Raw genomic sequence first — 26,449 nt, forward strand, 5'->3', positions numbered from 1 at the left:
ACTTTATTTAAGAAGGGCGTCAGCGTATACACTCTTAGAATAGAAGGACTATAGCACTTTCAAGTCTGACCACTGGCCCAGCAAATTTAAGTAAAAACACTCAAGCTTAAAAAGCTCGGTATGGAGCACAGCAACAACGACTTTGGTCCGTGTGTATGCAAGGAGCTAGGCAGGACATTTAAGCCTCTTCCTCTGACCACCAACCACCTCCTGAGATTTTACCAAACGTCGACCATACATTCTCCAATGAATCTCTGCAGTTGTAAGAACAGAAACTTATTTTTTCAAGTAGGAGTTTCTCACAACACTTAATACCGCACTTAGACAAAACCATCACAGAATCATAGGATTTGCAAAGGTCTGAAACTAGTTACAAGATTCTGGCAGTGAACAGACTAAAGAAATAAGATAGAATAGCAAGGGCGGCAGAGGGGTGGGGAACAATTAACATATATCATTAATGAAGCAGCAGCATACAATTTTCTGAAGTGCAATGAAATGTTTCGCATACCAGCAGTTACATATTACTGACCTTTTCCTGATAAAACAAGGCACTGTCTAAGGTTTTTTCAAGAATGGTGGCTACAGCAACTCGCACCTCTCTCACACTGCATTCCAGTAGAAAAGTCCTGAAAAATGCACACATGCAATAAAAATGAAGATGCGCGCGATAGAATCCATCTCTCTCATGTGCTAGTAGAAATCTGCAATCCCTGCCTTTTACTCAAGTGTGAAATCCAATATTTACACTTCTTTGAGAGTAGAAAGACTGGATACGGTCACTTAATAGCCAAACTGAAGGTGCCTCATAGAATGTAAATGATATCTATGTGCGTCTGACAGGAATTCTTCAAATCAGCAGGACTTAATACCATAACAAAATAGACAGATTAAAAGGAAGCAGTAATTGACTGCCTAAAGCAATGTAGATAGGCTTTCCACTGAAAGTCGTTCAGTGTGACAGAGCTTGTCATTTGGAGCAGACACATGCCTACACACACACACAATGACTCACTGTGCACTTAATGGATCAAGCAATTTTTATATTCATGTCATAAATTATATTTCCTGCCAGAAAATATATCTAAAAGGCTATCTGCCTCTCCACAAGTAGATCATTCTCTCATATGGCTTATTCATCCAAGTATACAAATTTTTGGGTACATGCCTCTAATGAAGATAAGTGAGTAGTATGTAATAGTTAGACTTGTGTACTTATATTGATACTTACTTTATGAGCTCTCGCCCTTCTGCCTCAACTAAATATTCAACCAACCATTGACAAGCTTCAAAACTTTTAGAAACCAAAGCATCAATGGTTGCAATCCATTCTTCTATGTCAACCCTTAAAAAACACCAAAAAACAATCACAGTAAGGTCAGCAAGACTTCAATATGAGAAATATAAGTTTTCTCTCTTTTAAAAAGCTTTTAAAAGTGTTACCTGAGTTTTTTCTTGGTTCGCAGACATGTCTGGAAGAGGAACTGGACTGCTAGTTGTAAACTTACTCTTGCCATAGATGGATAATGGGGGTGCTTTAACTTTGTCTAAGAAAAAGAAAGTGCATCACATAACACCACAAGTACTGGCCTTTCTGATAAGATTCTTAAACACAGTATTCAGACTGGAACTGAGATGGTGCCAAAATAGTTTTAGGATGGCACAAGAAGGTAAAGAGAATTATCTGAGGTTTCAGAAAAACACTTTGTCAAATGTGTGGTGACTGGTGACTTCCACTCTTCTGCTAAGCTCCTTGGTGTTTAAAGAAAGGGGGGAAACAGCTTCTGTCCCTTCGATTATACTATGGGAGCTGCAATCCAGCACAAACTTTTTCTCATTTTTTGGACCTTCCTCTTTAGCTCAAACCAAACTATGAGTGTGTGTAGTGGGCTCAATATTTGCCTTGTAACTGTATGTTTTAAAATTCTGATCCATTTTCAAATTGCTTCCTGCTATTTGATTTGGTTTTGTGTAAACAAAATTCTGAGGTTCCCATTCACTATAATGGAGAATTGAAAAATGGTATAACTGCCCCCTCCCTTTGACCAAAGTGGATGAAATTTACAAGGGCGAGGGAAGCAGGTATTTGTCTCTTGCCTTTTCTCTTCATACAATAATTAAAGGTGTGTGTATTAAATGCTTCATACCAGCCTTTTCATTCCAGTGGTTGTGTCCTCTGATGGGTTTTACAGGCCTACAATAAGCCATACAGCCTTAGCGTGTCTAAAATGTTGGCCGCAGAGTTTTGGTGTTTCAGTTTTCTTTGTTAAAGCAGAGCAATACAGGAGCTAATATATATGTGTGTGAGTAGCTTCTAACTTCTTAAAAAGTCCTACACCGCTGTGCTTTGACAAAAAACACAATCTAGAGCCCTTCAACAACATTTTGGACAGCCTTCTTGCAAAGAGATGTAGGAAAAAATAGATATATGAGGGGAAAAGTACAGAAACAATAGGACAGAACAACATAAAGCTTTGTGGGATCCTTCATCCAACTTGGTGGAGGACAGCCCCACAAATCACCCTGTATTTTGGCCCACACACAGGCAGTGAACACCCTAAAAGATATAATCAGAGACTGAACATATGTTTTACTGCTGTTAAGTAATCAAAGAGGCCATAATATGCTATATCAACAATGCATTCATTTTTAAAAAAGAAGTTTGCTGCTGGATAGTCTTAATTTCTCCCCCTCTTCCCAATGAGGACAGTTTATCTTGTTCTGGCTCCACTGAGCCTCAGCAATTCACTTCACTTAGTATCTGAAAGATAAAATTCATCACTCACAGCATTTAATGAAGCTAACGATAAAACAAAGCTAAAATAGTCACTGCTGTAGACATCTCTGTTCTTCATAAACTTCAGGTTTTCATCTCTCACCATCTGAAATGACAACACATGTCTGGTTTTAGAAATAAAAGTCAAGGATATGTTTAGAATTTCTAAATCTTTCTTACAGAAAATATGACATTTTGTAAACAAAAGCATCATTAAAAGCAGGATGTTGGAAGCAATGTATATCTCATACTGTATGTTTGAAATGGCATGATTTGGGCTGAATTAGCTGTAATTATCACCAAGCTAATCAAGTCATACTGGAAAGGCTCACTGAAAACATCAGGCTCAGTGTGCTGCAGCAGTGAGATTAATAGCAAATTCTATGTGAAGAATTACCAGCAAAATAAATAGAAAACAGAACTCACATTTATTACAGTGCCATAAAACAGTAACTAAACTTTCACATGATTTTCTGTCATGGCTTCAGCTGAGATTCCTGCATTGCAGGGGGTTGGACTAGATGACCCTTGGGGTCCCTTTCCAACCCTACAATTCTATTATTCTATGTTATAGTGCTAGCAAAGATACACAAAGGAGCAGCTACAATTGAGTTGTCCACTGAAAATGACAGACATATAGGCTTACAAGAGAGAACTATTTCTTCACAAAATGTGATTAATTTATCGATTATTGATTCTTACAACATGAGGAAATGGTCTTCAACTGAATAGCTTTAAAATGAAGCGTCACCTCTAAATCTACGAGATTAAATTTTGATTTTTGTTTTGCTCCAGAACAATTCAGAGAGTAAAAGATATACCTATATCCATTACACCTAGAATTTAATCTATTGAGCTTGTGAATACCTGACATTTTTATAATGTTATCTAGCTGCCATTAACACTGTTTACCTGATATATCCGAACTGGCATTTTCTCTACAAATAAGCCTTTTTTCTCCCCTTTCTTGACCAGTTTGGTCAAGATGGACAAGCGGTCACTACTGGGTCTATGGGGCCGTGGCGATGATTGCGGTGAAACATCTGGTGAAGATGGAGCAGACCTGGGAAATAAAACGCATGTAAGCTCAATGCTGAAAATGTATTCTTCTATTTGCTTGACAAAGTGCAAAGCCAAAGTTCTCAAGTATGTTGTGCATCTAGCAATGCACATTTGATCATAACTTTACGCTCTGCGCATGGAAGGCCTGAACTCATTATATGGCTGATTGTGGCTACAATCCTGCATCCTTTGCTAGGGCAGCAGGCTGTGGAACAGTGTTTTCTAAGAAGCCAGTGTAGCTTCTCCTCCTTCATCAGGTCTCCAGGGCTGTTTACTGCTTGGTGCTGAGTACACTGCTCTAAACAGATGCTCCCATGCATTCAACAACCTGCCAAGCCCTCTCTCACACAGCTCTGCTTCTGCTACTACTAATACACTGTATCTGTAATACCCAATGATGTTCATAACTGAACCATTTCTTTTTCATAATGAAAATAGGCTTCATAGAGTCAGCTGGCCAGCCCCCTGCTAATGGGAAAAAATGAAACAAGGTAAAGAGAAAACCAAAGGTTTCTCTGACTAAATGTTTTTTGGCCATTTTAGCAGGATTTAATGGTGCAAGTATTCGCCCCCAAATGGTTATATCTTTTTCAAGGTTATATCTTTAAAAAGTTTCAATACTGTAGCTTGTACAGTCCTATTCCTTCATATGGTACCCACCTCTTAAGTGTCTTGGATGCCCCTAGTCATAAACATACTCACAGAAGCTGTCCTGAGCTTATGCGTAACCAAATTATAGCCTCAAGAGTACTCCTCTGAACAGAAGATTATAAATTCTGCAGAGGTCCCCCATGGAAGGAATAAGCTTCTGGTTAAGTAGCTTAAACACACACACACACACACACACACACACACACAGAGAGAGAGAGAGAGAGAGAGAGAGAGAGAGAGAGAGAGAGACTAGAGGCGAAGCAAGATGTTCTGCTTGTGCAGGGATCATAACCGGGGTTAGAGGCAGGTAAACTTACAAGGACAGGTCCTCAGCTTCCTGACGCACGACGCTAACTCTGCTTTTCTTTGGCAAAACTGGCGAGTTCTGGTCAGAGACTCTCTGGTAGAAGAGCATGTAGGCATTCCAGTAGCGGCGGCGAACATCAGGATATGGATTTGCTGCGAAGAAGAGATATCCTTATAGTTGACTGACCTGATTCTTGCAGCAGGAATACTGGCCTAACTACAACTTTCAGGCAGTTGTTAATGGAAATCTACACATTCCAACGGGGAAAGAATAAATTGCTGATTAAGGGGGTCAACAAGCAACATTTTCCATGGCATTTTATTTTCCGAAGGCAGGTGGCTCACTTCCGTTTCACGTCAAACATTTTTCTCCCCCCGACCCCCGGGCCAAGAAAAGCAGGTCTGTGCAGGAAACAGCATAGCACTGATATGCATGCATGCTTCACAGTGTGTGTGTGTGTACATGCACAGAAGCAATACACTACACATCACACGCACGTTTCACGTTGCTTCCTACATGGTAATGCCTTCTGTGTAGAAAAAGCATGTGTTTGTGTAGCAACTCTGATCACACCAGTAACACTCTTCAGTTCTCAATTTGTTAAGGAGCCATATGAAAAGAATAAAAAACAACAGGACAGCAACCATACAGTATCTGAGTAATATTATTAAATTTTTCTGAAGATAGATGCCAAACTTCCACATCAGCATCTGTGATCCTGTAACTCAGCCCTGAAGTGAGTAAGACTTAAAGGAGGGGAAAAGTGATAATGGAACACAAAATTTATACTTACACTGGTCATAAACTTTGGGTCTATACTCTCCGCCAAAGCATTCATACTCCAAAGTTTCATCATTCAACTCAAATTCTTCAACAACTGTGTCATTGAATTTGAACCATTTTCCTTTTCCACATCCCCTGTTGGAAACACACAGAAACACAAGCCATGTTCACTGTCAAAGATGATGGCTTAAAAATCTCAACCAAGTTTCCTAATAGCTTTCCAATTCTCATGGCTACCAAAGAGATAATCTGCATTGAGAATGATTTCATGTTAAAATCAAATATGGAACAAAACAGATCTGAATATAAAGGGATCAGAAATCATAGCAAGATGGCAGACACATTCACCACCAGTCTGTTTCATACAATGATTCAAACTTTATAAAGATCATCCCTCCTGTCACACACATCCTTTGAAAGGAAGATTCTGGTTTTGTTTTAAGCCAGAGCTACCCCATTACATTTGCAAAAACTTTCAAGCATCCTGGTATACTTTCATAAAGGTAGAGGTAAAGGGACCCCTGACCATTAGGTCCAGTCGTGACCGACTCGAGGGTTGTGGCACTCATGTCGCTTTATTGGCCGAGGGAGCCGGCGTACAGCTTCCGGGTCATGTGGCCAGCATGACTAAGTCGCTTCTGGCAAACCAGAGCAGCACACGGAAACGCCGTTTACCTTCTTGCTGGAGCGGTAGCTATTTATCTACTTGCACTTTGACGTGCTTTCGAACTGCTAGGTTGGCAGGAGCAGGGACTGAGCAACGGGAGCTCACCCCATTGCGGGGATTCGAACCACCGACCTTCTGATTGGCAAGTCCTAGGCTCTGTGGTTTAACCCACAGTGCCATACAGAGGTTTAAAAAGTGCTATACAAAAATGATGCATTTGCCAATAGGAGTTTGCAAGTTTAACACTGCATGGTCTTAGCTGCTTTAAAGTACTCCAGCAAAGAACTAGAAGAGCCCACCCAGAGCAGACTTTCTCTTTACCGTCTGTCTTTGATAAAGGAATAGTAGTGCCCTGCATGGGCCTGACCGCTGTGCACGATCACCCCAACCAGCTCATAGTTTTCTGTAGGGGCCACTTTCTTCCGTGGGGATCCTGCGCCTCCCTGATCGACGTGTCGCCCATTGTCGCCAACTTCCGAGGAAGAATCTTGCCGGGCCATTCCTGAAACTGTATAGGGTTCCATGTTCAGCATCCAGGGGAACTGTTTGAAAGGAAACACTTCCGATTAAATTTAAACCTGAGCCCTATTACTTGCTTATAAACCTCCTGTAATTACCTAAAACACAGGGCGGCTAACCTTTAAAGGCTGAACACAGGAAATAGTTTATGGGATGCAGAGAGTCATAGAGCAAACCAGAAGGTTTGTCTGTTTTTCCAGGACTCAGAATGGAACTTCCGATTTTTTCCAGTGAGGAAGATTATGGACTTCAGCTCAGAAAGCAAGTCACAATCACTTCTTTTGAAACTCTGCAAGCACCGTTAGTAGTTAGGGCAGGTAATGTCAAAGGCCTATCAGAGGGACAGAGATACACCGTGGGCAACATGCATACTTGGAACAGAATAAATAATGGTGAGAAGTAAAGATTCCATTCCAGAAAATGCCTTTAGAGAAATAAAAGAGCAGCTGTGCTTACCTTTATCTGTTCATCGTACTTAATGGAACGTCCACTTTCCCAATCAAATCCAAATCTCATGAGGTGGATCACCAACAAGCTAGGCAGAGCTTTAATGCACGTCCGCTTTACTGTAGTTCTCTTAAAAATAGAAGAGAGTCACCTCCAGCTACTCATTTTAGCATCAGGGAATGCATACTTCCTGCTCACTGTAGAGAAGTTTTCTTACAATTATGGATTTAGGTTGATAGACTAAAAGAGCAGGAAAACTATTTTCTAAAGACTAACTACTAATTCCTTATCAAATCATTTACAACACGTCTTTTTTCAAAGGCAAAAACTTTCAAACATACAAATGTATGGATTCTGCTTTGCCTAGGACACCAATATTCTGAAGTGACCCCCCCCCCAATATATATATATACTACCCTAGTACTCATCGAAGGAAGCGCAGAATATCAATGTGATAAAGACAAGAACACATTAAACTTGAGGGCTTGGACTAGACTCATTCTCCAGATCTCTAAGTGTACTAACACACCCTGGGTTGTCTCTCTCTTAGAATTTCACAGGTATTTTAACTGTCACCAGGGAAGTGGGGGAGAAGCATTACCTTTTCTTTACATTTCTCACAGTAATATGCATTACTTCCTTCCAGAATTTCTCCTCTAACAAACTGATCCAATGAAATTTCCAGGCTTTGACATGAAGTGACTCCTAGATTGAGAGCCATAAAGGCTTCCTCTCGTTCATACCTACACCAAATTGGATAATGAAAAAGGGTTAGACTGCAATACTACCAACTCTATTGTTTCATGGTTTAAGAGATGTCTCTTTTTGGCAATATCTCTAACAGTCAAACCCACTGCAGACATGAGGCTTATCATCTCCTTTGATGGTTTACAGAGCAATCTTAAGTGTAGAAAATCTTAATTTACACTGGCTTAAGTTAAGCCTATTTCCAGCTCTGTAAAGGAAGAATATGATTCACACCACCCATTTTGCTGGCTAAATTCTGCTGGGTTGTGAGGCCACATGACTTAATTGCAAGGGGTTTGGAAAAGGTCTAAGTCTCTCCTTGCCCTGTTCTACCTCTGCCAGGCCCTCAGAATGCCTCCCTTTTTTGAGACTTCTGTCGGCAACCCTCTACCTCAGACAGGGTGAAAGACTTCTGCCAGCATATCCCCAGCTGAGGAAGCCCAAAATCTGCCAGAACCAAACCCATTCATCCCAGAGGATCTTGAGTTTGGATTGTGCTGTAAGACGGCAGGCTATAGACTCATGGCTCCATCCCATCCTCCCTGCAATTTCAATCCTGGTGAGAGTTTGCTGCTTAAAAACTAGCCATGGTCACTATTTATGAAGAATTAAGAAGTAGTTTAATTACAGATGCAACACTAACCATATTGACAAGAAAATGGGGTTGGGGGTGTCATACAGGATAGGGGAGGCACGTGCCATAGAAACAGACCTATGGAAGCCTTCCTTCACCTGGCAGCCTCCAGAGGTTTTGGATTCCAAATCCCATCAGGCCCACTCAACATGGCCAATGATCAGGGATGATGGGAGTTGTAGCCCAAAACACCTGGAAGGCACTAGGTTGGGAAAGGGCTGGACAAGAGACTTCCCAGTCAGACATCATTTGCTAGGAACATGTTTTCCGTATTTGCAACCAAGCTGCTGTGTTTTATTTCTACTTTTAAAAATGAAGAATTGGCAATGGCTCGTATAAACCCTAACCTATGAGAATTATCAAGGCTTGAGAAATTAATTTAGAAATCTAATGCAATGTGTTGACTGAGAAGCGATCGGGCTCCTCTCCCACATAATCCAGAGAAGGGAGGATAGAAATGGTTGAGCCTTGAAAGAGCTCTGTGCTGTTGCAGAGCAGGCAGGGTTAGGACTGGGTAGGCCATATCCCATGGAATGTTGAAAGCTGCCAAATGACTGACATGGCCCTGCCTGTGGAAAGGAGAATTCCATGCCTGAATCATGCTAATCTGAAAGAAAAAGTTGAGGGGGGAAATCGGCCATGTACTTACAAGAGTTTTTTCTCCTTTAAAATGAAGTCACTGAATGGCACTAAACAAAGATGAAAATCAAGTACTTCGCCTACAATGTTCCAGTAGTTAACATTAAGAGTTCTTTTTTCCAAGTAGGCTACCCGTAACTAGGAATAACCTAGTTAAAATTCACCCACCTATGAGGACAGTCCTTGCAGATTTTCTGATCAGAGTAGATTCCCTGGAAAGTGTTCTTAAATATTTGGTCTCGCCCTATTTTCTGTAAGAGATAAAAAAATGCTAATAGCAACTGGCTTATACATGAAGCGGCTGTTAATGAAAAGAATTACTGTGTAATTATAACACCATAACAAACATAAAAATAACCTTGAGGTACTCATCCATCTGATCTATAAGACTTGTGAAGAACTCATAAGCATCTTGTTGTTCACGCACATAGAGCTCCTTGTTCCACATCTTGAAGATCTAAAATATAAAACGTATTCCATAGAGTCACTGCTTTAAGATACTGAGACTCTTAAGGATAGCAGATGCATCTTAGTTCCCTGGAAAAAGCTTGCCTCCTAGTGGAAGGAGAGGAGAACATGCCAGTGATCTGCACCACTGGATTGTGACCAATAGGGAGAACTATATATTACTGTCCTACCTTGGAAGTCGAACGGAATCAGTTCTGGAAGTCCATTCGACTTCCAAAACGTTTGGAAACCAAAGCACGGCTTCTGATTGGCTGCAGGAAGCTCCTGCAGCCAATCAGAAGCTGTGGAAGCCCTGTTGGACGTTCAGCTTCCAAAAATAGTTTGCAAACTGGAACCGTCGCTTCCAGGTTTGCGGCATTCGGGAGCCAAAACATTTGAGAACTAAGCTGTTTGAAAATCAAGGTACGACTGTATATTCAAACAGGTAAGAGCCCTTTTAGTATTGCTGCGTTTCAGTATGTTTAGACCGAAATCTACATGTTAAAATTGGGGGTGGGGAGAATTACCTTCCAGAAATTTTCAGGTATGTAATACTGCAGCTTGCTCTCCATTAAGTGACCAAAGAGTGACTGAACTTGATAGAACACATTGTCATCAGGATTGTCCATGTCATCGTCAATCGAAAGCAATGCCTTTGGAAACAATTGACAAGGAAAGTTACTGAAAATGCATCACACTGAGGAACAGTTCAATTTTGTCAGGAGTTGGTAAGAGCAGTAACAAAGATATTTAATATTAATATTCAACATACCCAAAGCTTCCTTATTAGCTATTCCCACCTTCAACAAACATACTGGTTAGGAAGATGGAAGGGACGAAGAGTAGGGCAACATGGCTGGCCTCATTGAGAGGCTTCTCACCAAACTGCACTACCTCAAAGGACTGGAATTCATTCTGTCCCCTTAAAGGAACAATAAGGAGGAGAGATCACAAGGCTCCCGTATCTGTCCTCCAAGCAAAGCAGAGCAAGAGCCTGGGCTTCAAATGCCCCTGTGCTCCAACTACGGCCCAGCTGGGCCCAGAGGTATTCTTCAAAGGAAGGGGAAAGAGGGCAGGCAAGCTCCAGCTCTGTGTTTAGCCTCCAAACCTTTTCAGAGAAGAAAAGGAATCCTGCTGCTGTCTGGGAGGCTTGGGGATGATGGACCAATTGTGTGTGTGCTTCTCCTGTTGTTTTGTTTTAGGTGCTTGTGTTTGTGTGCAATTTGCTTTTGTTGTTTGGGGCTGGGTGTTCTCCTTGCTTTTAATTATTTCCAAAGTTATGCTTTTTGTCACTGCTGGGGTATGCGTGTTTTGCCTGGTTTTTACTGTGTTTATTTTGTGATGTGTGTGTTTTTCTGGGGGTGTTGCATGTTTGTTTTGTCATCTACACAAGTGTTTTGCCTGTGTGAGCGTCAACAGTTTTTATTCTGTGACATGGGCATTTTATGGTGTCCCAGAAAGTTTTGGATTTCTAAATGTGCCTGAGCCAAAACCCCACCACCAAGGTTAGAGATCCCCTCATTTACTGCATATGACTCTCAGCCTTGTAATTTCTGAACTAGGTAGTTTTGGATTTACCTCAGAGTTGTGGCCCATTTTCATGATTCAGCACTCCTTCCTTCCCAGAGTCCATACTATATGTGTGAAGTTAACAGGCATTCCAAAAGAATTTGCTTTAAGAACAGTAAATAAAGATTACCTCGGGAAGTCCTGGCTGCATATAGAGCTGTTGGAAGACTGCATTCATGTAACATGTTGCACCTCCATTTTTTAGCCCCACAAATCCTGAAATGGATCGACCGTCTACAGGTGGGAGATACTGGAAGATAGGGAGGCAGAGAGCAGAAATTTGTAGCAAAGAAGTTTTAAAGAATGAATGGATATAATTATTTGAAAAACTGAATATCCAAGAGACTTTCTGAAAGTATTCATTATGGTTCCTTCCAATGCTACAATTCTATGACTCTCATTATTTAATCCATTCTGAAGATCTGACACTTAGTTTCACATATACATAGCTGGAGTGAAAAAAATTACTTCCATTGAAGCAACGCACTTACATCAAATTCCTTGGAAAGAGCTGGATCAAGCTGGTGATGCATAGAGAGCAGCTCTTTTGTAATAAGCTGTAGATTTGAAGGCGAGCTATCTGCCAGCATCACCAGCACTTCATATGCTGCTAATCGGCTATTCACTGTACTGCACCTAGAAGGGAGCAAAAAGAATTTGTTCATGCTGCATATTCAGTTTTCATACTAGCAAGATATATCAAATGACCTACTTCCAATAGTTGCCAAAGGGAATCCAAGTAAAGTTTAATGCCCATCTGTGCAGTCCAATTTTAAAACCGTTCAGGGCATTTTTATTTCCTGGACCAGTGGATGTTATTTATTTTGCAGGGGAAGGCAAGGAATAAAACAAGTCTGTGTGCTTATCATTCCCTCCTAAAGAAAGGGTGGTTCCAGGATGTAAATAAAATGACACTTAAGCAGAAAAGTACTTAGATTTCTGCATAAAATCCCAAGCTCAGTGGCTAAGTTACACCCATAAGAGAAATTTACGAAAACAGTTAACCCGATTTCTTTGTTTCTGGGTATGACATTCAACATTTTGAGGGAGTTATGGACTGTGATAATGCACGGGTTAGTTACACCAGCCCTATGGTCCAATAAATTGTTCAGATGCCTTTCTGCTTCTGAAAGAGGAATTGAGCTTTGCTTTTTAAAACAACTGAGCCCTTTGGATTTTGTAATGGACCGATTATACCCATTCAAATTATGCACAGTAAAAATAAATAGTTCTGGAAGAGCATTTAAAACATTGCTTAATAATCTTCAAGAATCTGAAATGTGATTCTCTACAGATATGGAACATCATGTTCTAAAAATGTAATAAAGGACATGAGAGCAATATAGATGATTTATAATTGAGTAGTATTTCAATATGTTTCTTAATAGCCTCTCTCAGGAACCACATTTATTCTCGGTTATTTAATTTCTCGGCACACTCAAGCACTGCTTATGAAGTTTACTTTAATGTCTTTTTTTAAAAAAGGAAATTGTTCCATTCTGCACAAAGCTGATTGACTATTCAAGGATGGTAGATCCGAGCCCTCTGTGCTTCTTTGTTTAATACAACAAAAGTCCTCATGCACTCTTTACTTTGGATGAAAGTCTTGCTGAGTGGCAGCCACACTGCCAGCTGGAGAATGGCTGTTCAGAATAATCCTAGATGCTCGGAAGAGGAAGTCATCTAATAATGGTTTGATCAAAGATGAACCTATAAAGGAAATAACACTATGTTCAATGTTGACCGTTACATGATTTATAATAAATGATCATGCAAGAAAAAGGTGTCCAGTGAGGGACCATGCTTTTCCTATCATCTCCACTTAAACAGGTCATAGGAAGCAGAGCTGAGAAAGGTCTTACTGGATAACTGCTGCCAGTGTCAGAACAGATAGCTTCACCTTGGCGGAACACAAGCCGGACTATAGCAGCTTTCACTGTATTTAAAGAGCACCACCACCAAAGTTTCCCCTCCCTTTACTAAAACAACTAAGCAATCATTATCAAATGGCATCACATGTTGTTCCTGTTTTATTGTAAGCTACACATATAGCTATTAGCACCCCAGATAACTGTTATTTTTGTTCTAATTGTCTAGTTTATGACCAAAGCACTACGAATCAAATGTGGAAAACAGCAAATAATTTTCATTTAAGACCACTGCTATTTGAAGTATGTTCTAAGCAGGCAGGAAAGTGAGACAACCTCTGCTCACTCAGGTCTTATCCTAAGAGATAGTTGTTCATACTGCCAAATTTGCTGCATTTGCTTATTTGCCTGAAAGCTTAAACCTTGCTCCACAAAGGAGGTGAAGAACCATTCTCTTTCCACTGTGAAAATTAGAACTCTTGTTGCCCATGGCAACCAGATGCAAGCAGCCTGACCTGACAAATTAGGAATTCTGGTGACCTGAAGCCTGAGCGATCTCAGCAGCGAGGAAGAAATCACTAGGTTTAACATTGTAATGACACAACTAAGCACTGAAAGCAAGTTACCTAGCATTTCCTTCTCTGTTCCGCAAAGTGACAGGAGGGTCTTAATGAGCCTCAAATGTCCCGCCAACAACACATTGTCAGCTTCACTGGTTTCACATTCAGCTGCACGGGTAGGTTCAAAGTTATCCAACCACGTGATCTCATCCTCCAACATAGCAGCTGGGCTAATCTTTAGCTGTTCCATTTCTGAAGCTAGGTAAGAAAAACCACATGGGTTAAGCTTACAGAACAGATGGACAAACTTAGGTTAACATTTTGTTTCATATAAAATATATCATTTAGCTTAAAATGAACACAGAATTACTTTTTGGAAATGAAATGTCAAGACACAGGTAAACATTCCTTTTTTTAAAAAAAAAAAGTTATTATAAAGGCAAATAGCATTTTTTTTGGCTCTTTTGCCTTTCTATCACTTGCTGATACTCCTACATACATCCCCTAGTGGCAAAGAACATGCAAGCATTATCCTGGCCACTTTTCCTAGTTCTATAAAACAATGTGAAAAAAGCCAAAGTGGCTCTTGTATGTTATTTCCATCCGCAAGAAAGTTGAATGCTATGGTAGTTGTAGTGTGTAGTTTCTTATGGTCTTGAAAAGGTAGGAAATGGTAATAATAATACATTTATTATTTATACCCCGCCCATCTGGCTGGGGTAGTACTGCTACCCACCTGTGTGCTCAGAGTCAACTACTAATCATTTGAGACAATTAGACTGCACACTAAAACTAAAGAGAAGACCCAGGCAAAAAGTTCATGAGAGAGGCAGATGATCTTTCACTTGACCTCTGAAACAGAGTTTTTGGCCCATGCAAATACAGTCCTGCACAGAACTACAAGGACACAAAGAATGAAGGAAGGATAAGAATCCAAGACAAACACATTTCTCTCTCTCCATAAGCGCAATCAATATTAATTCTTGACTCAACTTCGATGGCACTGGTTACCATGTGGATAAGGGACATTTTCTTATGGTACATTAAGTTTCAAGCAGTTTTGATTCCTATTACTTACATGTGAGATCGTCCAATAACTGGCATCTAAGGTCAAAGTACTCTGTACACTGGGACAAAAGCCTAAAAGCAAATTCAGGAAATTAATACTGGGAGGGGGGGGAATCTCAGAAGCATGCAAAATATTTACAGAAACCTTTACTTTCCCAGGTACCATGTACACATGCAAGATGTTTATTCAGCCCTAGCCAACATGTTGACTTACATTCTATGCTATAAAACAAAGGTTTACTTTTATTTTAAGTTCACAGTAGTGAATTGTTTGTAATGATGATCATCATTCATCCCAGAATAATATGTTGAAATGCTATCAGCTTAAAATCCGCTTCTCTGAAAGCAGATCTGGGATTTGGTGTTCATATTTAATGTTTAACTTTTAAAGCAAACATTGCTGCACATTCAACATCATGGATGCTTATGTTCTTATTGAAAATCAAATGGTAACAGGAAGAAGACTGAAATTTTGTTATTGGCATGTATGTAATTTTTAAACAGAACAAAAAACCCCCACAGCACTATTGGTTTTTTGTGCATTTACTATGATCAACAAATCTAAAAGTAAGTTAGCATAGTATGCTGGCTGATGCTACTGCCTCCAAATGCTTATCCTCTCTTTGTACTGGGTAGACTGTGGTTCAATGCTGCAGTATGATTCAGTAACTTCCTGGCTATTCAATTCCTATTCAAGCAACCACAGGGGAAATCCTAACTTCTCAGTTCACTTCTAGCACTCCCCCCCCCCCCGGTTTCACAGGTTTTACTGCACTTGTCTTAAATAAGCATTTAAGACAAATGCTTATTTTTAATTCTTACATTCTCTATTGAACAAACATGCCTCCAACTTGCCTCTGGTTGACGCCTCTCATGATGCTGGTAGGTGACCAGAGCGGCAGCTGAGCGGTAAGGACGACACTCAAAAGAAATTGGTTTGGTTTTTGTATATCAGGGTGAGCTGATGTGTCTGTCTGACTGAGGGTATACAATTGGTCACAGGCCACGCGACGAATCTGGAACAGGGCAGAAGCACATGTCAGATCACAAAACCTAATACCACTGTCTTAGAAGACTCTTAAAACACCCAAGTTACTATCGTAATTTGTCCAAGCTAGCTGAGACAGACAAGCATGTAAGGAACAGAAGTGACCATGCAGGCTCTTTCTCGAGTGGGCACTAGGGCAGCACCAAGTGGTTGTCGTCCTCCAATTGCTCACTTGAGGCAGGAAAAAATGTCATCAATCCATTGCTGCTTTTGAGGCAAATCTTAGTTTCAGTTTTAAACTGGCACATCTGTATAAAGTATGATAAAAAATGCTTGCAGTTAATTTAATTCCCAGAAGTCTGGTCCTCTAAAGAACACAGCTTTCTCATCCTAGGAACTTGCTTGCTTGAAAGTCAGTGGCATATCCTAAGTAACTTCATCTGTAGCAAATGTTTTTTCAGCTGCCACTGGCATGAACACTTGGTCCATGCTACAGGGCAGAGCATGCAAGAGAACTGCTCTGAATATAAATGCAAGCACCTTACCTCTGCACTTGGCGAGCCAAGTAGTATGTCTATGATAAAGTCAGCAACACAAGGGAGGTTGTAAAAAGATCCTAAGAAAAACACAATGTGGATTGTCACAATTTGTTTCGTGAGAAAGCACTATAGTACTTAATACTCCTAGTATTAAAATATCATTGGGAAAATCTAATAGAATCATTAGCGTTATATGGCGTTACAGTAAAATGTGGGTGCCAGATATAAGCAGAGGTTGAGAGAAAGTAAAAACAGAGTTGGATGGTAACAAATTGGGACTGGGTCTTTGTGGCTCAATTGTATGTAGGGTCAGGAAACAACAGAAAAGCTTCATCCACTTCTCTCAAACCTACCTAGCTGCTGACTGCGGAGCTGTAGGCATGTAACTAAGAGAGACAAGGCCTCTCCTGCAATCAGTGCATCTTTGGTGGATACAGAATGCTGCCTCACACAGATCCCAGCATGTAGAGCTGTTGGTTCTCCTTCACTCCCTGAACTGCAATTGCTTCCTGCAATATGTTAACAAGTGACAAAAGATTAAAAGAAGTGTAGATCTCTCAAGTTAGGAATGAATAGCTACAGTTGTGATAAAGTCTTATGAGCAACACAGAGCTGAGGTCATTGCCCAATCTCAGCTGTTTCAATTCTGTTAAGTCAGCGGTGTACCTGAGCTGCTAAGACGGTTACGAATGCCAACAGGGAACAGCGTGTTGCTTTCTTTGATCGGCTGACTGCTTCCCACCAGGTCAAGCCGCCCTGCAGCCGCCGCCCATGAGAGTCGCATAAAACAAGCAACTGTGGAAGTGAAGTCATTTGCTTCCATTGTCTGGGGAAAAAAAAAAAAAGAATTCTTGTTCAAGATACCAATGTGTTAGGCCAGAAAAGCACTTACACGTGACACCAAATCCAAGGAACATAGTTGGAAACAGGAGAAAAACTCTGGTTTTCTGGAAGTGTAGCATTTTTTAAAAAAGGTACTAAAATTCTGCAGAGGGGATGTTTGAGCTCTGCCTTTAGCAGGGCTACTGCTACCACATTAGACCTACTTACTTGGATTGCAACCCGTGCAGCAGGAATGATCTCCTCCACTCTGATAGAGGACCTGTCTGACACAGATAGCTGGCGATAAGAGGACTTCTCTGGGGTTCCACACATTGACATCTGCCTGGTAGTCTGCCGGCTCACATTACGGAATGGGCGTGACGATAGTGTTTCCACTCCATGTTTAACAATATCGTCATCAAGAAAGGTAGGCATGGTTTGCCCAACAAGCAAAAACCTAAACATAAAAAAATTGTGCTGTTTTGAACAGTGAAGGCACTATGTACCTTAGGAAGATGAAACACTGAGCAGATTAGGGTCATGCATATCTACTGTTGAAAAATCAATCACATACCTTGCCAGCTGCAGACAGATTGAATAAACTCCCTGTCTTGTTTCATAATCCACTTCTGATGGGATGGAGTCTCTCTGCATAACATTCACCACCAAACTGGAAAATAAATTTAGAGATTTTTAATTAAGACAAGAAACATATAACACATGTAGAAGTCTGTTGGTTGAAAATATTTCCCTGTATTGATGAGGATTAATATAATGTGTTAATCACTTAAAACAAAGCAGCCTCACTAACACTATCACTAAATCCGGGGGCCAGTTGATAGGCTCCACCAAATTCTGACTATCAACAGGTGAAACGGGGGAAAGCAAGGGCTCTGATGTAAATCAACTTTTTTCTGCACTCCACAATGTTCTGGACACTGATCCAATGACTGTGCCATCACAATAATGGCAGCACCTGTCACTTCCTTGCTTTCTGTGGTCCAAAGGCATACTCTTCTGTTGGCATGTTATGGCTCAGTTGGTTAGAGCATGGTGCTGATAATGCCAAGGCTGCAGGTTCAATCCCTGTATGGAACAGCTGCATTGCAGGGGTTTGGACTAGATGATCCTCAGGGTCCCTTCCACCTCTACCATTCTATGATTCTAAGCACACAACCACTGGAGACTAGAAATATAAGCAACTCTCATTTGCTGGTCAAGTACTGAACTGCAAATATGCTAAGAGATGACATTTAATACTTACAACCTCCAGCTTATTCTTTTTAAATTCTAATCAACTATTTAAATTTATTATGACTTTATCAGTAGGGCATAGTTAATGCCATCTCAGTGCCTCAAACTATCTACTCCCATTCAAAGTTAAGTGCAGATTCAATGGTCAATGGCATAGTACTATCTGTTATCCTCTTTGACAAAGCATTTTCTGCAAACAGATTTTGGGAGGACAGCACCAACCACTGAAAGCAGTATTGAAAAAGCAAGGATATCCAGGTTCCGCTGCAGTTTTGGCACCTCTTTGTGTAGGATGTGCGAAGAAAGGCTTATGGAAGTGGAAAGGTAACAGGAAAAAACCCTTGCTGCAATTTATTCAACATCATACACACAAAGAAGGCAAACTACCTAGTGTAATTTATGCTGTCCCCATGGTATTTGGAATAGCTGCTCGAATACTACTATTGAGAGCACCATTTACAGATACGAGTATTAAATGTATACTGAGTTGAGAATGCTTAAAGGCTAGTTCTTGCACAGCTGGAAGGTTCCACTTCAGAGTATTTCTTTCAACTAACCTCAAGCCACCTGCTCTGAGAAAATTTTCACAGAAAGATTTGGCACAATTTCTTGCCATTTCATCATCCGCTGTAGGCATTAGCTTGGAACTCAGGACCTGAAAAATATTCAGACTTTAGGTAAGTGGCAGAGTTTCAATGGAGCAATACACTAAGCCCCTCTCTCACCCAAAGTATGCTCAGCTGGTCAAGAGTTCATATTACACTCTAACACTGCTACTCAGAATTAACTCACCATCCTACGGCACTTGGTCATCTGAATTCAATGAGACCTTTCAATAATGTTAATTAATTCTTTTATCAACACCTGTCATATAATTAAGAACATTAACACAGTCAGAGGTCCTTGAATACTAACAAAGCTTTCACGAAGTGTGTTTCAAGGCCCATGACAATCCCTGTCATTTCAAGAGAGAAGGTATGGTATATTTACATAGTATGTGAAAAGAATGGAAGATAAGGAACTACAAGGTGGTGAGGGAGTGCCATGCGACCTGGTAAACAGATGTTTAGGTAGTTGCAAGAGAGCAGGATCACTACTATGGAAACCATGCAAAAATATCCCAACTGTGGACAACTGGAAACACAGTGTCACTACAGCAGAGTTTCATCTTAAGAGAATTCAATGACTCCTTTTTGTTTGCTAGCACTGTGTGTATTCTGCATGTTGGCATGCGGCTGCAGGTGTTTTTTGTTTTTTTGTTAGTCTGGGCTGCTTTTTATTACCATATTTTTTGCTCTATAGGACACACTTTTTCCCCTCCAAAAATTAAGGGGAAATGTGTGTGCGTCCTATGGGGCGAATGCAGGCTCCTTGGCTTTAGCGACAGCAACGTGAAGCCTCCGAAGCGCAGACCTCTAAAACAAGGTGTGTCCTATGGTCGGGTGCGTCCTATAGAGCGAAAAATACGGTACTTGTCTTTTCCCCTTTGGGGGGATGGAGGGTTTTGCATGTTTCTTTTGCCAGCTTTGTTTTGTGTGTGTTGGCATCACCCCATTTTTCTTCTGTGAATTGATATATTGTGGCATCCTTTATATTTTTTTTGTTTTCCAGATGTGCCTCAGAACTCAAAATATTTGAGGACCCAAGCACTAAACTATAGTTTGGCATTAAATGGATGAGCCTCAACAAACCATTGGGTTCACAGACTGCCTTTTCTCTCTCCTCCTCCGAGTTTGTTGATACTTGCCTAAGTCACATGTTAGTATTATGGTATAAACCAGGTCGCTGACTGGCGGCTAAGTTTCATACAGAAAACTTTCCCAACTCTACCTGGAGATGCCAGGAACTGAACACGGGGTCTTCTACATGCAAAACAAAAGAATTGATATTTGACCCTACCCCACACTTCCATGCCAATTTACTCTTACCTCAAGATTGTAAAGTACTCTAAAAGTAGACATTCCTGGGGCAAAAGACTTGAAAAGACTTTCAAGTATTGAAGTAGCACTAGGCTGGTGTTGATGCTTTGTAGACAAAGAAGGTGACTTTGAAGACTGGGAGTTTGATTCAGAGAGTAATGTTTTCTGAGAAAAGAATAAGCATAGAATAATACAAATAAGAAGGCAGTTCTGATATAACATGGTTATATAGCCATGACAGCTAGTCTTTGGAGTCCTGAACTTCCTAAAAGTAATAAAATCTCTTGCAAGCACCTTTTGCTATACTCTATACCAGGGACAGAGGACTCATGGCCCTCTCAATATCGTTGGATTAAAAGTCCATCCCTGACTACTGGTGCAGCCGACTCAGGCTGATGGAAATTTGACGTTTGGAGTGCCACAGATTCCCCATCCCTATCCAATACCATAAAGAACTATAAAATACAATCTGTAGATTTTTACAAAGTTTATGCCACACCCTTCCTTTTCGATGCACCCCAGTGTAAATACCATTTCTCTTTAATTAGTATTTTTTGTAATTTGCATTATTATTTTTTAATAGCTGGCATCCATCTGTCTTGGGAGACAATGGAGGAGTGTGCCTTTGGGGGTGAAGTAAAACTGTTGGAAGGTTGCAGCGCGAGAGATATGGGAGAGACATGTTTTGTGAATGCCAGATTAATTTTAACGTAGTTTGCTAACTTCTATGAAGCATGTTTAGGACCCAATGACTATTTGCTACTATCCTATATAGGTAGCTAGGCCAGCCATCCTTAAGGGTGAATGTTAAATGGGTCTGCGGCTTAGGAACTTTTCGAGTAATAGATTCTGTGCCAACTTTACAGATGAAGCTAGCAAGCTAATACACGGCTGTGCTAACATGGCATTTTTCCTGCCCCAGTGGCGATAAGCACATTAGCCATGCTATCTGAATCCCTAGAAGGAAAGTAATGTGTGCTAAGCAAAGGAATCCCACCCCCCGCCAAAGCAACACATCATTAATAATAAGAGAAATAAAATTAATTTAGCCAGCGATGGTTCAATTCTTGCTCCACAATGGCTAGCATTTCCCCAGCATTTTATAATGCCTACAATTTAACGCCCTATTTCTTTCTCCATTCCTTTCAATCCCAAGCTCAATCAGTAAAACTAGACTATGATTGTGTAGTTAACAAAAAAATATATATACCTTTCGTCCAAGAGAATCTAGCTGATCAAGAGCTTCCTGAATAGCTGGGTCAGTAGGAATCAGCAAAAGAAGCCTCCGTACTCTCAAAGTAATCCTAAAGAATACAAGAGACATATAACGTACTCAATTTCTGCTGGGCTGGACACTATGCTTGCTTGTAAATGCTTCCAAAATTTATTTATTTTTGCAGCCACAGTATTTCTACAGTGTCTTCAATAACACTACTTACCTTGGCTCTTCTAGGTTCGCAAGCTGGTACAGCATGTCAAACACATTACACACAAGAGCCATTACCACTCCAGGGAGGGATTTTTCCTGAGGATTAAGAACACACAATTAACTTCCCTATTTCTTAAGCAATTTGTTAGGGTTCTCAATTTTTAAAAATTGAGTGATATAAATTTAAAACCTGGCCTAGGGATGTCAGCTACTTGCCAACACAAGGCACTGAATCCTGTATCCTTCTTCACCCCCCCTTCACACACACACCCATACCCCCCCCCACACACACACCACTGCAGTGTTGATCTGAAATTCTGCCAAAGAAACCACAGCTTCACATTTCCAATACTTTTAACTTTTATGTACAGAGTGAACCAAAACATTAGACCTTGGAGTTCTAAACTGTGTCATCAAATATAATGAACAGCAGCAGGGAGGATGCTTTCTACGTTTTCCATTTCTGCTTACAGTTAGAACTACTTCAAACAATTCAGATGCATTCATTTCTGAAATGATCACTGAAATCCTGCGTTCATCAAAATCAGATGAGAAAGGTGTGCTAGCAGTTCCTGCTGGATTTATCAAGCATCTCAATTCAACTGGGAAAAAGTGCAGGATCAGTATAAGTAACTGCATGTAGCACTAGCTTACTTCAGTCTTTCCAACTGATTTTCAAATTCTGACAAACTAATTTTATAAAGATTTGAATCACGAATGACCAATGCAGAGTACAGAGAAATGGAAGATACTGGAAAGCATTTTTTTAAAGTGAAATGAAACCAACTTAATTAATGAAAAAGTGTCTTTGTGTGCGTGAAATCTATATTTATCCCCCCCATGTTGTACCTGTTCCATTGCATATGATGAACTGAAGACATTACTACTGTTGCTGGAGCTAGTGGAGGAATCAGCAGAGCTTGCTGATGGGGTTCCACTTCCTGATGTCTTTACTGTAAGTGCTTGTTCTTCAGAAAAGCCCAACTGGTGAAGTAGCTTTTGATCTTTATTCACTGTTAGCTGAAATACAATATCTTTTCTTAGCTTCTGCAAACCGTACACATCTAGAATATTGATAAAATCATCCTAACATACCAAGCTGTCATTTGCAAATATCTGTATGTTTTCCACAGGAGCATTCAACAGCTTTGCTATCTTCCATCTGACACTCCCTATGATCTCATTGCTATGAGCCTGCAAAAATGAAGTGGAAGTTAGTTCATTCATGTTCTCAGTTTTAGGAAGTATTATCAGATAGAAACCAGTGACCCATAAGGGACAAGCGCATGAAACTTTTCCACATTATCCTGCAATCCTAATTTACTCAGCATACACTTGCCATTATATATAACACACTCAAAACATATTATTTAGCACATCCCAATGCTATTATATTCTTTGTATCATGGGTAGGCAAACTAAGGCCCGGGGCCTGGATTCGGCCCAATCACCTACTAAATCTGGCCAGCGGATGGTCCGGGAATCAGAGTGTTTTTACATGAGTAGAATGTGTCCTTTTATTTAAAATGCATCTCTGGGTTATTTGTGGGGCATAGGATTTCGTTCATTTTTTTTTCTTCAAAAAATGAAGTCCGGCTCCCCACAAGGTCTGAGGGACAGTGGACCGGTCCCCTGCTGAAAAAGTTTGATGACCCCTGCTTTGCATCAGCACCCAACTCCCTTTTTGCTGAGAATTTTCACACCTTAAATTTGAGTATTTTAAAATGCAATAAAATTGCAAGAGCATACCTCTACTGTAAAGGTATCTTTGGTAGATTCATACATAACATTAAGTGTTAAAAGATGTCCATGAAAGGAGGCACCGTGAGGTAGAATAGTACGTGGAACGGAGTAAAGGTCCTATGGAAAGAAAGTGGTAAAAGTGACCTTTGACACAAATGATCAAGGAACAATTTAAAATGTAAACTGGCGTAAGCTGATCAACTGAACATTTTTATCTGTGTTTTAGCTGTCACAATGATCCATCCATTATACGGCAAAGCCTTCCCCAACCTGGTGTGCTCCAGATATTTTGGACATCATCATCGCTGCCCATGCTGGCTGGGACTCAGTGGCAGAACATCTGCTTTGTTTGCAGAAGGTCTCTGGTTTAATTCCCAGAAGCTCCAGCTGGGGCTGGGAATGCTCCTGCTATGAAATCATGAAGAGCCCCTGCCTGTCAGTGTAGAGGCCATGCAGCTCCAAGTCCATGCCTTTGCCACTGCACTGTTCATGGGTCTTGTCCCTCATCGAGTCAGCTTGGTGCCACATGGCCTGTGGGTGGAGAGGGTTGCGGTGGTCCAGAATGGAGATCTTCTCTCCAGCCTGCTCCTAGGTCATTCAAAGGAGACCCAATTTCGGGTAAAGCTCAGTGTTCTCATTCACTTGGGTAGCAAGCAGGGCCATGATCAAGGAGCAGGATCCGATCACTGCATGCTACTGTTGTTGCAGTGGGCTGTTGAGGGGTTGTAGTAGTAGTAGTTGTAGTTATTATTAGGACTTCTTAGTCACCTTCCAAGGTATAAATTTCTTCCCAAAGCTTGAGAGACTGGGGCTCCAGGACCAGTTCACTAGATCACTTGCCCTGCCACAGTTCAGCCAAATACAAAAGTAGCCACCACTAATAAAACTGTAGCCTTTTCAATCCAGTTCTGTGTTGGTTCTCATCCTCCTCACTCTCTGATGCGGCCCAAAGTTAATAGAAACTTGCTTGCTTAAACAATGAGTCTACAGTGGGATGTGTGTGTTATTGGGTTGTTGTTTTTATTTTGATTATGTATTTTGTGGTTTTATATTTTGATTTTATTTTGTAAACCACCTTGAGATCTTCGGGTCTCAAGGCAAATCTTAAAAAATGTAGTATAAACACCGACAACTGGGAAACACTGGCCTGCAAGCGCTCCAGTTGGAGAACAGCATTTACCAAAGGTGTCATGGACTTTGAAGACCCCCAAACTCAGGATGCAAGGGAGAAACTTGCTAAGAGGAAGGCACGCTTGGCAAATCCACACTATGATCAACTCCCACCTGGGAACCAATGTCCCCACTGTGGAAGGATGTGTGGGTCCAGAATTGGCCTCCACAGTCACTCACGGACTCATTGTTAAAACCATGTTTATGGATGGCAATCTTACTTGGGTACGAGTGATCGCCAAAAGAAGAAGAAGATAGAGCGGTATATAAATTCAATAAATAAGAACAATAACAATAGAACTTGAAGCCTAAACTTAGCATTGCACTTACTGGGCTACTCAAACTAAAGGGAAATGGGTACCAAAATGACAAAGACTTTTTTTTTTTACCTCTATAGTGATGACGTAGCGTTCTGCCAATAGCAGCAGTCTCTCAATTATTACAAGCTTCGTTGACCTGGAGATTGCAATCAAAATAAATGGGAGACAGTTGGGTGAGACCTCAGTTGAGCTCCTTCAAAATACCTACCAGCCTGACAAAAGCCACCAACACTATGCCCTGTGGCCGCTATCTGATAGGTGCCCCAAACAAATTTCTCACTATCAAGGAGTATGCAGAAGCTGGAACTAAGTTTCAAGGTGGCAACAGTCAAGGAGTTAGATTTATTCACTCCTCCCCACCATCACCTCAGTAACATTTGATTTAAAAAAGAGGAAGTGTGATGTGATGTCTTCACACTGTTTTGCTGTACCTGCTCCACATTACACAATGAAGTGAAGCAGAGCCAGAGAAATTCCTGAACTGGGTCATATCATATTATGCATTCCAAGTAACCACAGATTAGTGATGAAGTACCGGTGGCGGTGGCAGCAAGGAGAAAAAAAATCATCCTTAACACATACTTCCAACCCTAGTTGCCTAGCGAAAGAAAAGAATGGAGGAGTATAAGTAGTAAACTCAGTCCAGTTTTTCCTAAACTTTTGTTATTTGGGGCTCACATAATTCAAGATAAACCTGGCAACACACTTTATTATTTCACCTGAAAAAGGCTTAAAAAGTGAGGTACAACATACATTTTTAAGAAATGTTAGCGGTGAAGAAGGTGTGAGAGAAGAGCCAATAGCAAGACAGCGCTGCAGATTATTGCAGTTTTTGATGCTATTTTATACCTCCAATTTGCCCTCCTTCCCCTCAGGGCCAGGGGGAACGTGGTCAGTGCTTTAGGGAAATAGCACCAGCTTCTGCACTTGGCTGTATTCCTGGGCAATTCATCTTTCCATTTATTTAATTAATGTATCGATATCTCACACCTTTCCATGGTAACAGTAAACTCAAGGAAGCTTACAAATAAAAATACAGATGAGACCAAACAGCAGTAGAAAAAGGATCACAGAAGCCATATCAGCAACAGAAAACATTTAGATTTAAGATTTTTACAGTGCTGTTGCTGGTAAACTGCAGCCTCACTGTAGACTTCTCCCACTTGCATAAATGACTACTATGCTGTTGTACATTCCCTGAGAAATACTACTAGTACCAACTTTGATCTTCTTTAAGCAGCTGTCCAAATCAATTTAATGGAAGTGCACATTATTTGTTCCACGATTACTACACTTGCTTAATACAGGAACAACACTTCTTTTTTGGAACTGGAACAGAGCACCACTTGATTTTCCAAAAGGTGAACATAGGGTATATTATATTGTGCTGTGTTGTATTATTTTCCTTCTCATCACAGGCCAGCATAAGTTGAGTAAACCTTAAAAAAGTGTTTACTCAACACTTCTTTTTGTAACCAGAGACTTGCACCACCCTTCTGGCAACTACCTTCTGCAGTGAAT

The 26,449-nt window shown here is 40.7% G+C and overlaps 1 protein-coding gene across 2 annotated transcripts in view; it reads right to left on the reverse strand.

Annotated features, from left to right (window-relative positions):
* The window catches only part of USP24 (ubiquitin specific peptidase 24), a 72,550-nt gene that overhangs the window by 11,630 nt on the left and 34,471 nt on the right, over positions 1-26,449 (reverse strand). For both annotated transcript variants that reach the window (XM_081196879.1, XM_081196880.1), the window contains exons 24-55: positions 24,998-25,064; positions 23,445-23,555; positions 22,791-22,889; positions 22,545-22,715; positions 21,706-21,791; positions 21,477-21,570; positions 20,276-20,431; positions 18,905-19,002; positions 17,668-17,763; positions 17,322-17,550; positions 16,938-17,097; positions 16,625-16,780; positions 16,278-16,348; positions 15,600-15,760; positions 14,755-14,816; positions 13,743-13,934; positions 12,841-12,958; positions 11,740-11,884; positions 11,379-11,498; positions 10,207-10,332; positions 9,591-9,689; positions 9,401-9,483; positions 7,814-7,955; positions 7,222-7,341; positions 6,568-6,788; positions 5,590-5,714; positions 4,807-4,948; positions 3,689-3,839; positions 2,787-2,882; positions 1,444-1,547; positions 1,232-1,345; positions 533-629 (exon numbers count right to left, since the gene is read on the reverse strand). In XM_081196879.1, the coding sequence (XP_081053005.1) occupies positions 533-629; positions 1,232-1,345; positions 1,444-1,547; positions 2,787-2,882; positions 3,689-3,839; positions 4,807-4,948; positions 5,590-5,714; positions 6,568-6,788; positions 7,222-7,341; positions 7,814-7,955; positions 9,401-9,483; positions 9,591-9,689; positions 10,207-10,332; positions 11,379-11,498; positions 11,740-11,884; positions 12,841-12,958; positions 13,743-13,934; positions 14,755-14,816; positions 15,600-15,760; positions 16,278-16,348; positions 16,625-16,780; positions 16,938-17,097; positions 17,322-17,550; positions 17,668-17,763; positions 18,905-19,002; positions 20,276-20,431; positions 21,477-21,570; positions 21,706-21,791; positions 22,545-22,715; positions 22,791-22,889; positions 23,445-23,555; positions 24,998-25,064 (4,012 nt within the window). The remainder of the gene's footprint in view (positions 1-532; positions 630-1,231; positions 1,346-1,443; positions 1,548-2,786; positions 2,883-3,688; positions 3,840-4,806; positions 4,949-5,589; positions 5,715-6,567; positions 6,789-7,221; positions 7,342-7,813; positions 7,956-9,400; positions 9,484-9,590; positions 9,690-10,206; positions 10,333-11,378; positions 11,499-11,739; positions 11,885-12,840; positions 12,959-13,742; positions 13,935-14,754; positions 14,817-15,599; positions 15,761-16,277; positions 16,349-16,624; positions 16,781-16,937; positions 17,098-17,321; positions 17,551-17,667; positions 17,764-18,904; positions 19,003-20,275; positions 20,432-21,476; positions 21,571-21,705; positions 21,792-22,544; positions 22,716-22,790; positions 22,890-23,444; positions 23,556-24,997; positions 25,065-26,449) is intronic.

This window comes from Podarcis bocagei (assembly GCF_964188305.1).
Source record: "Podarcis bocagei genome assembly, chromosome: 5".
In the NCBI taxonomy this organism is placed as follows: domain Eukaryota; kingdom Metazoa; phylum Chordata; class Lepidosauria; order Squamata; family Lacertidae; genus Podarcis; species Podarcis bocagei.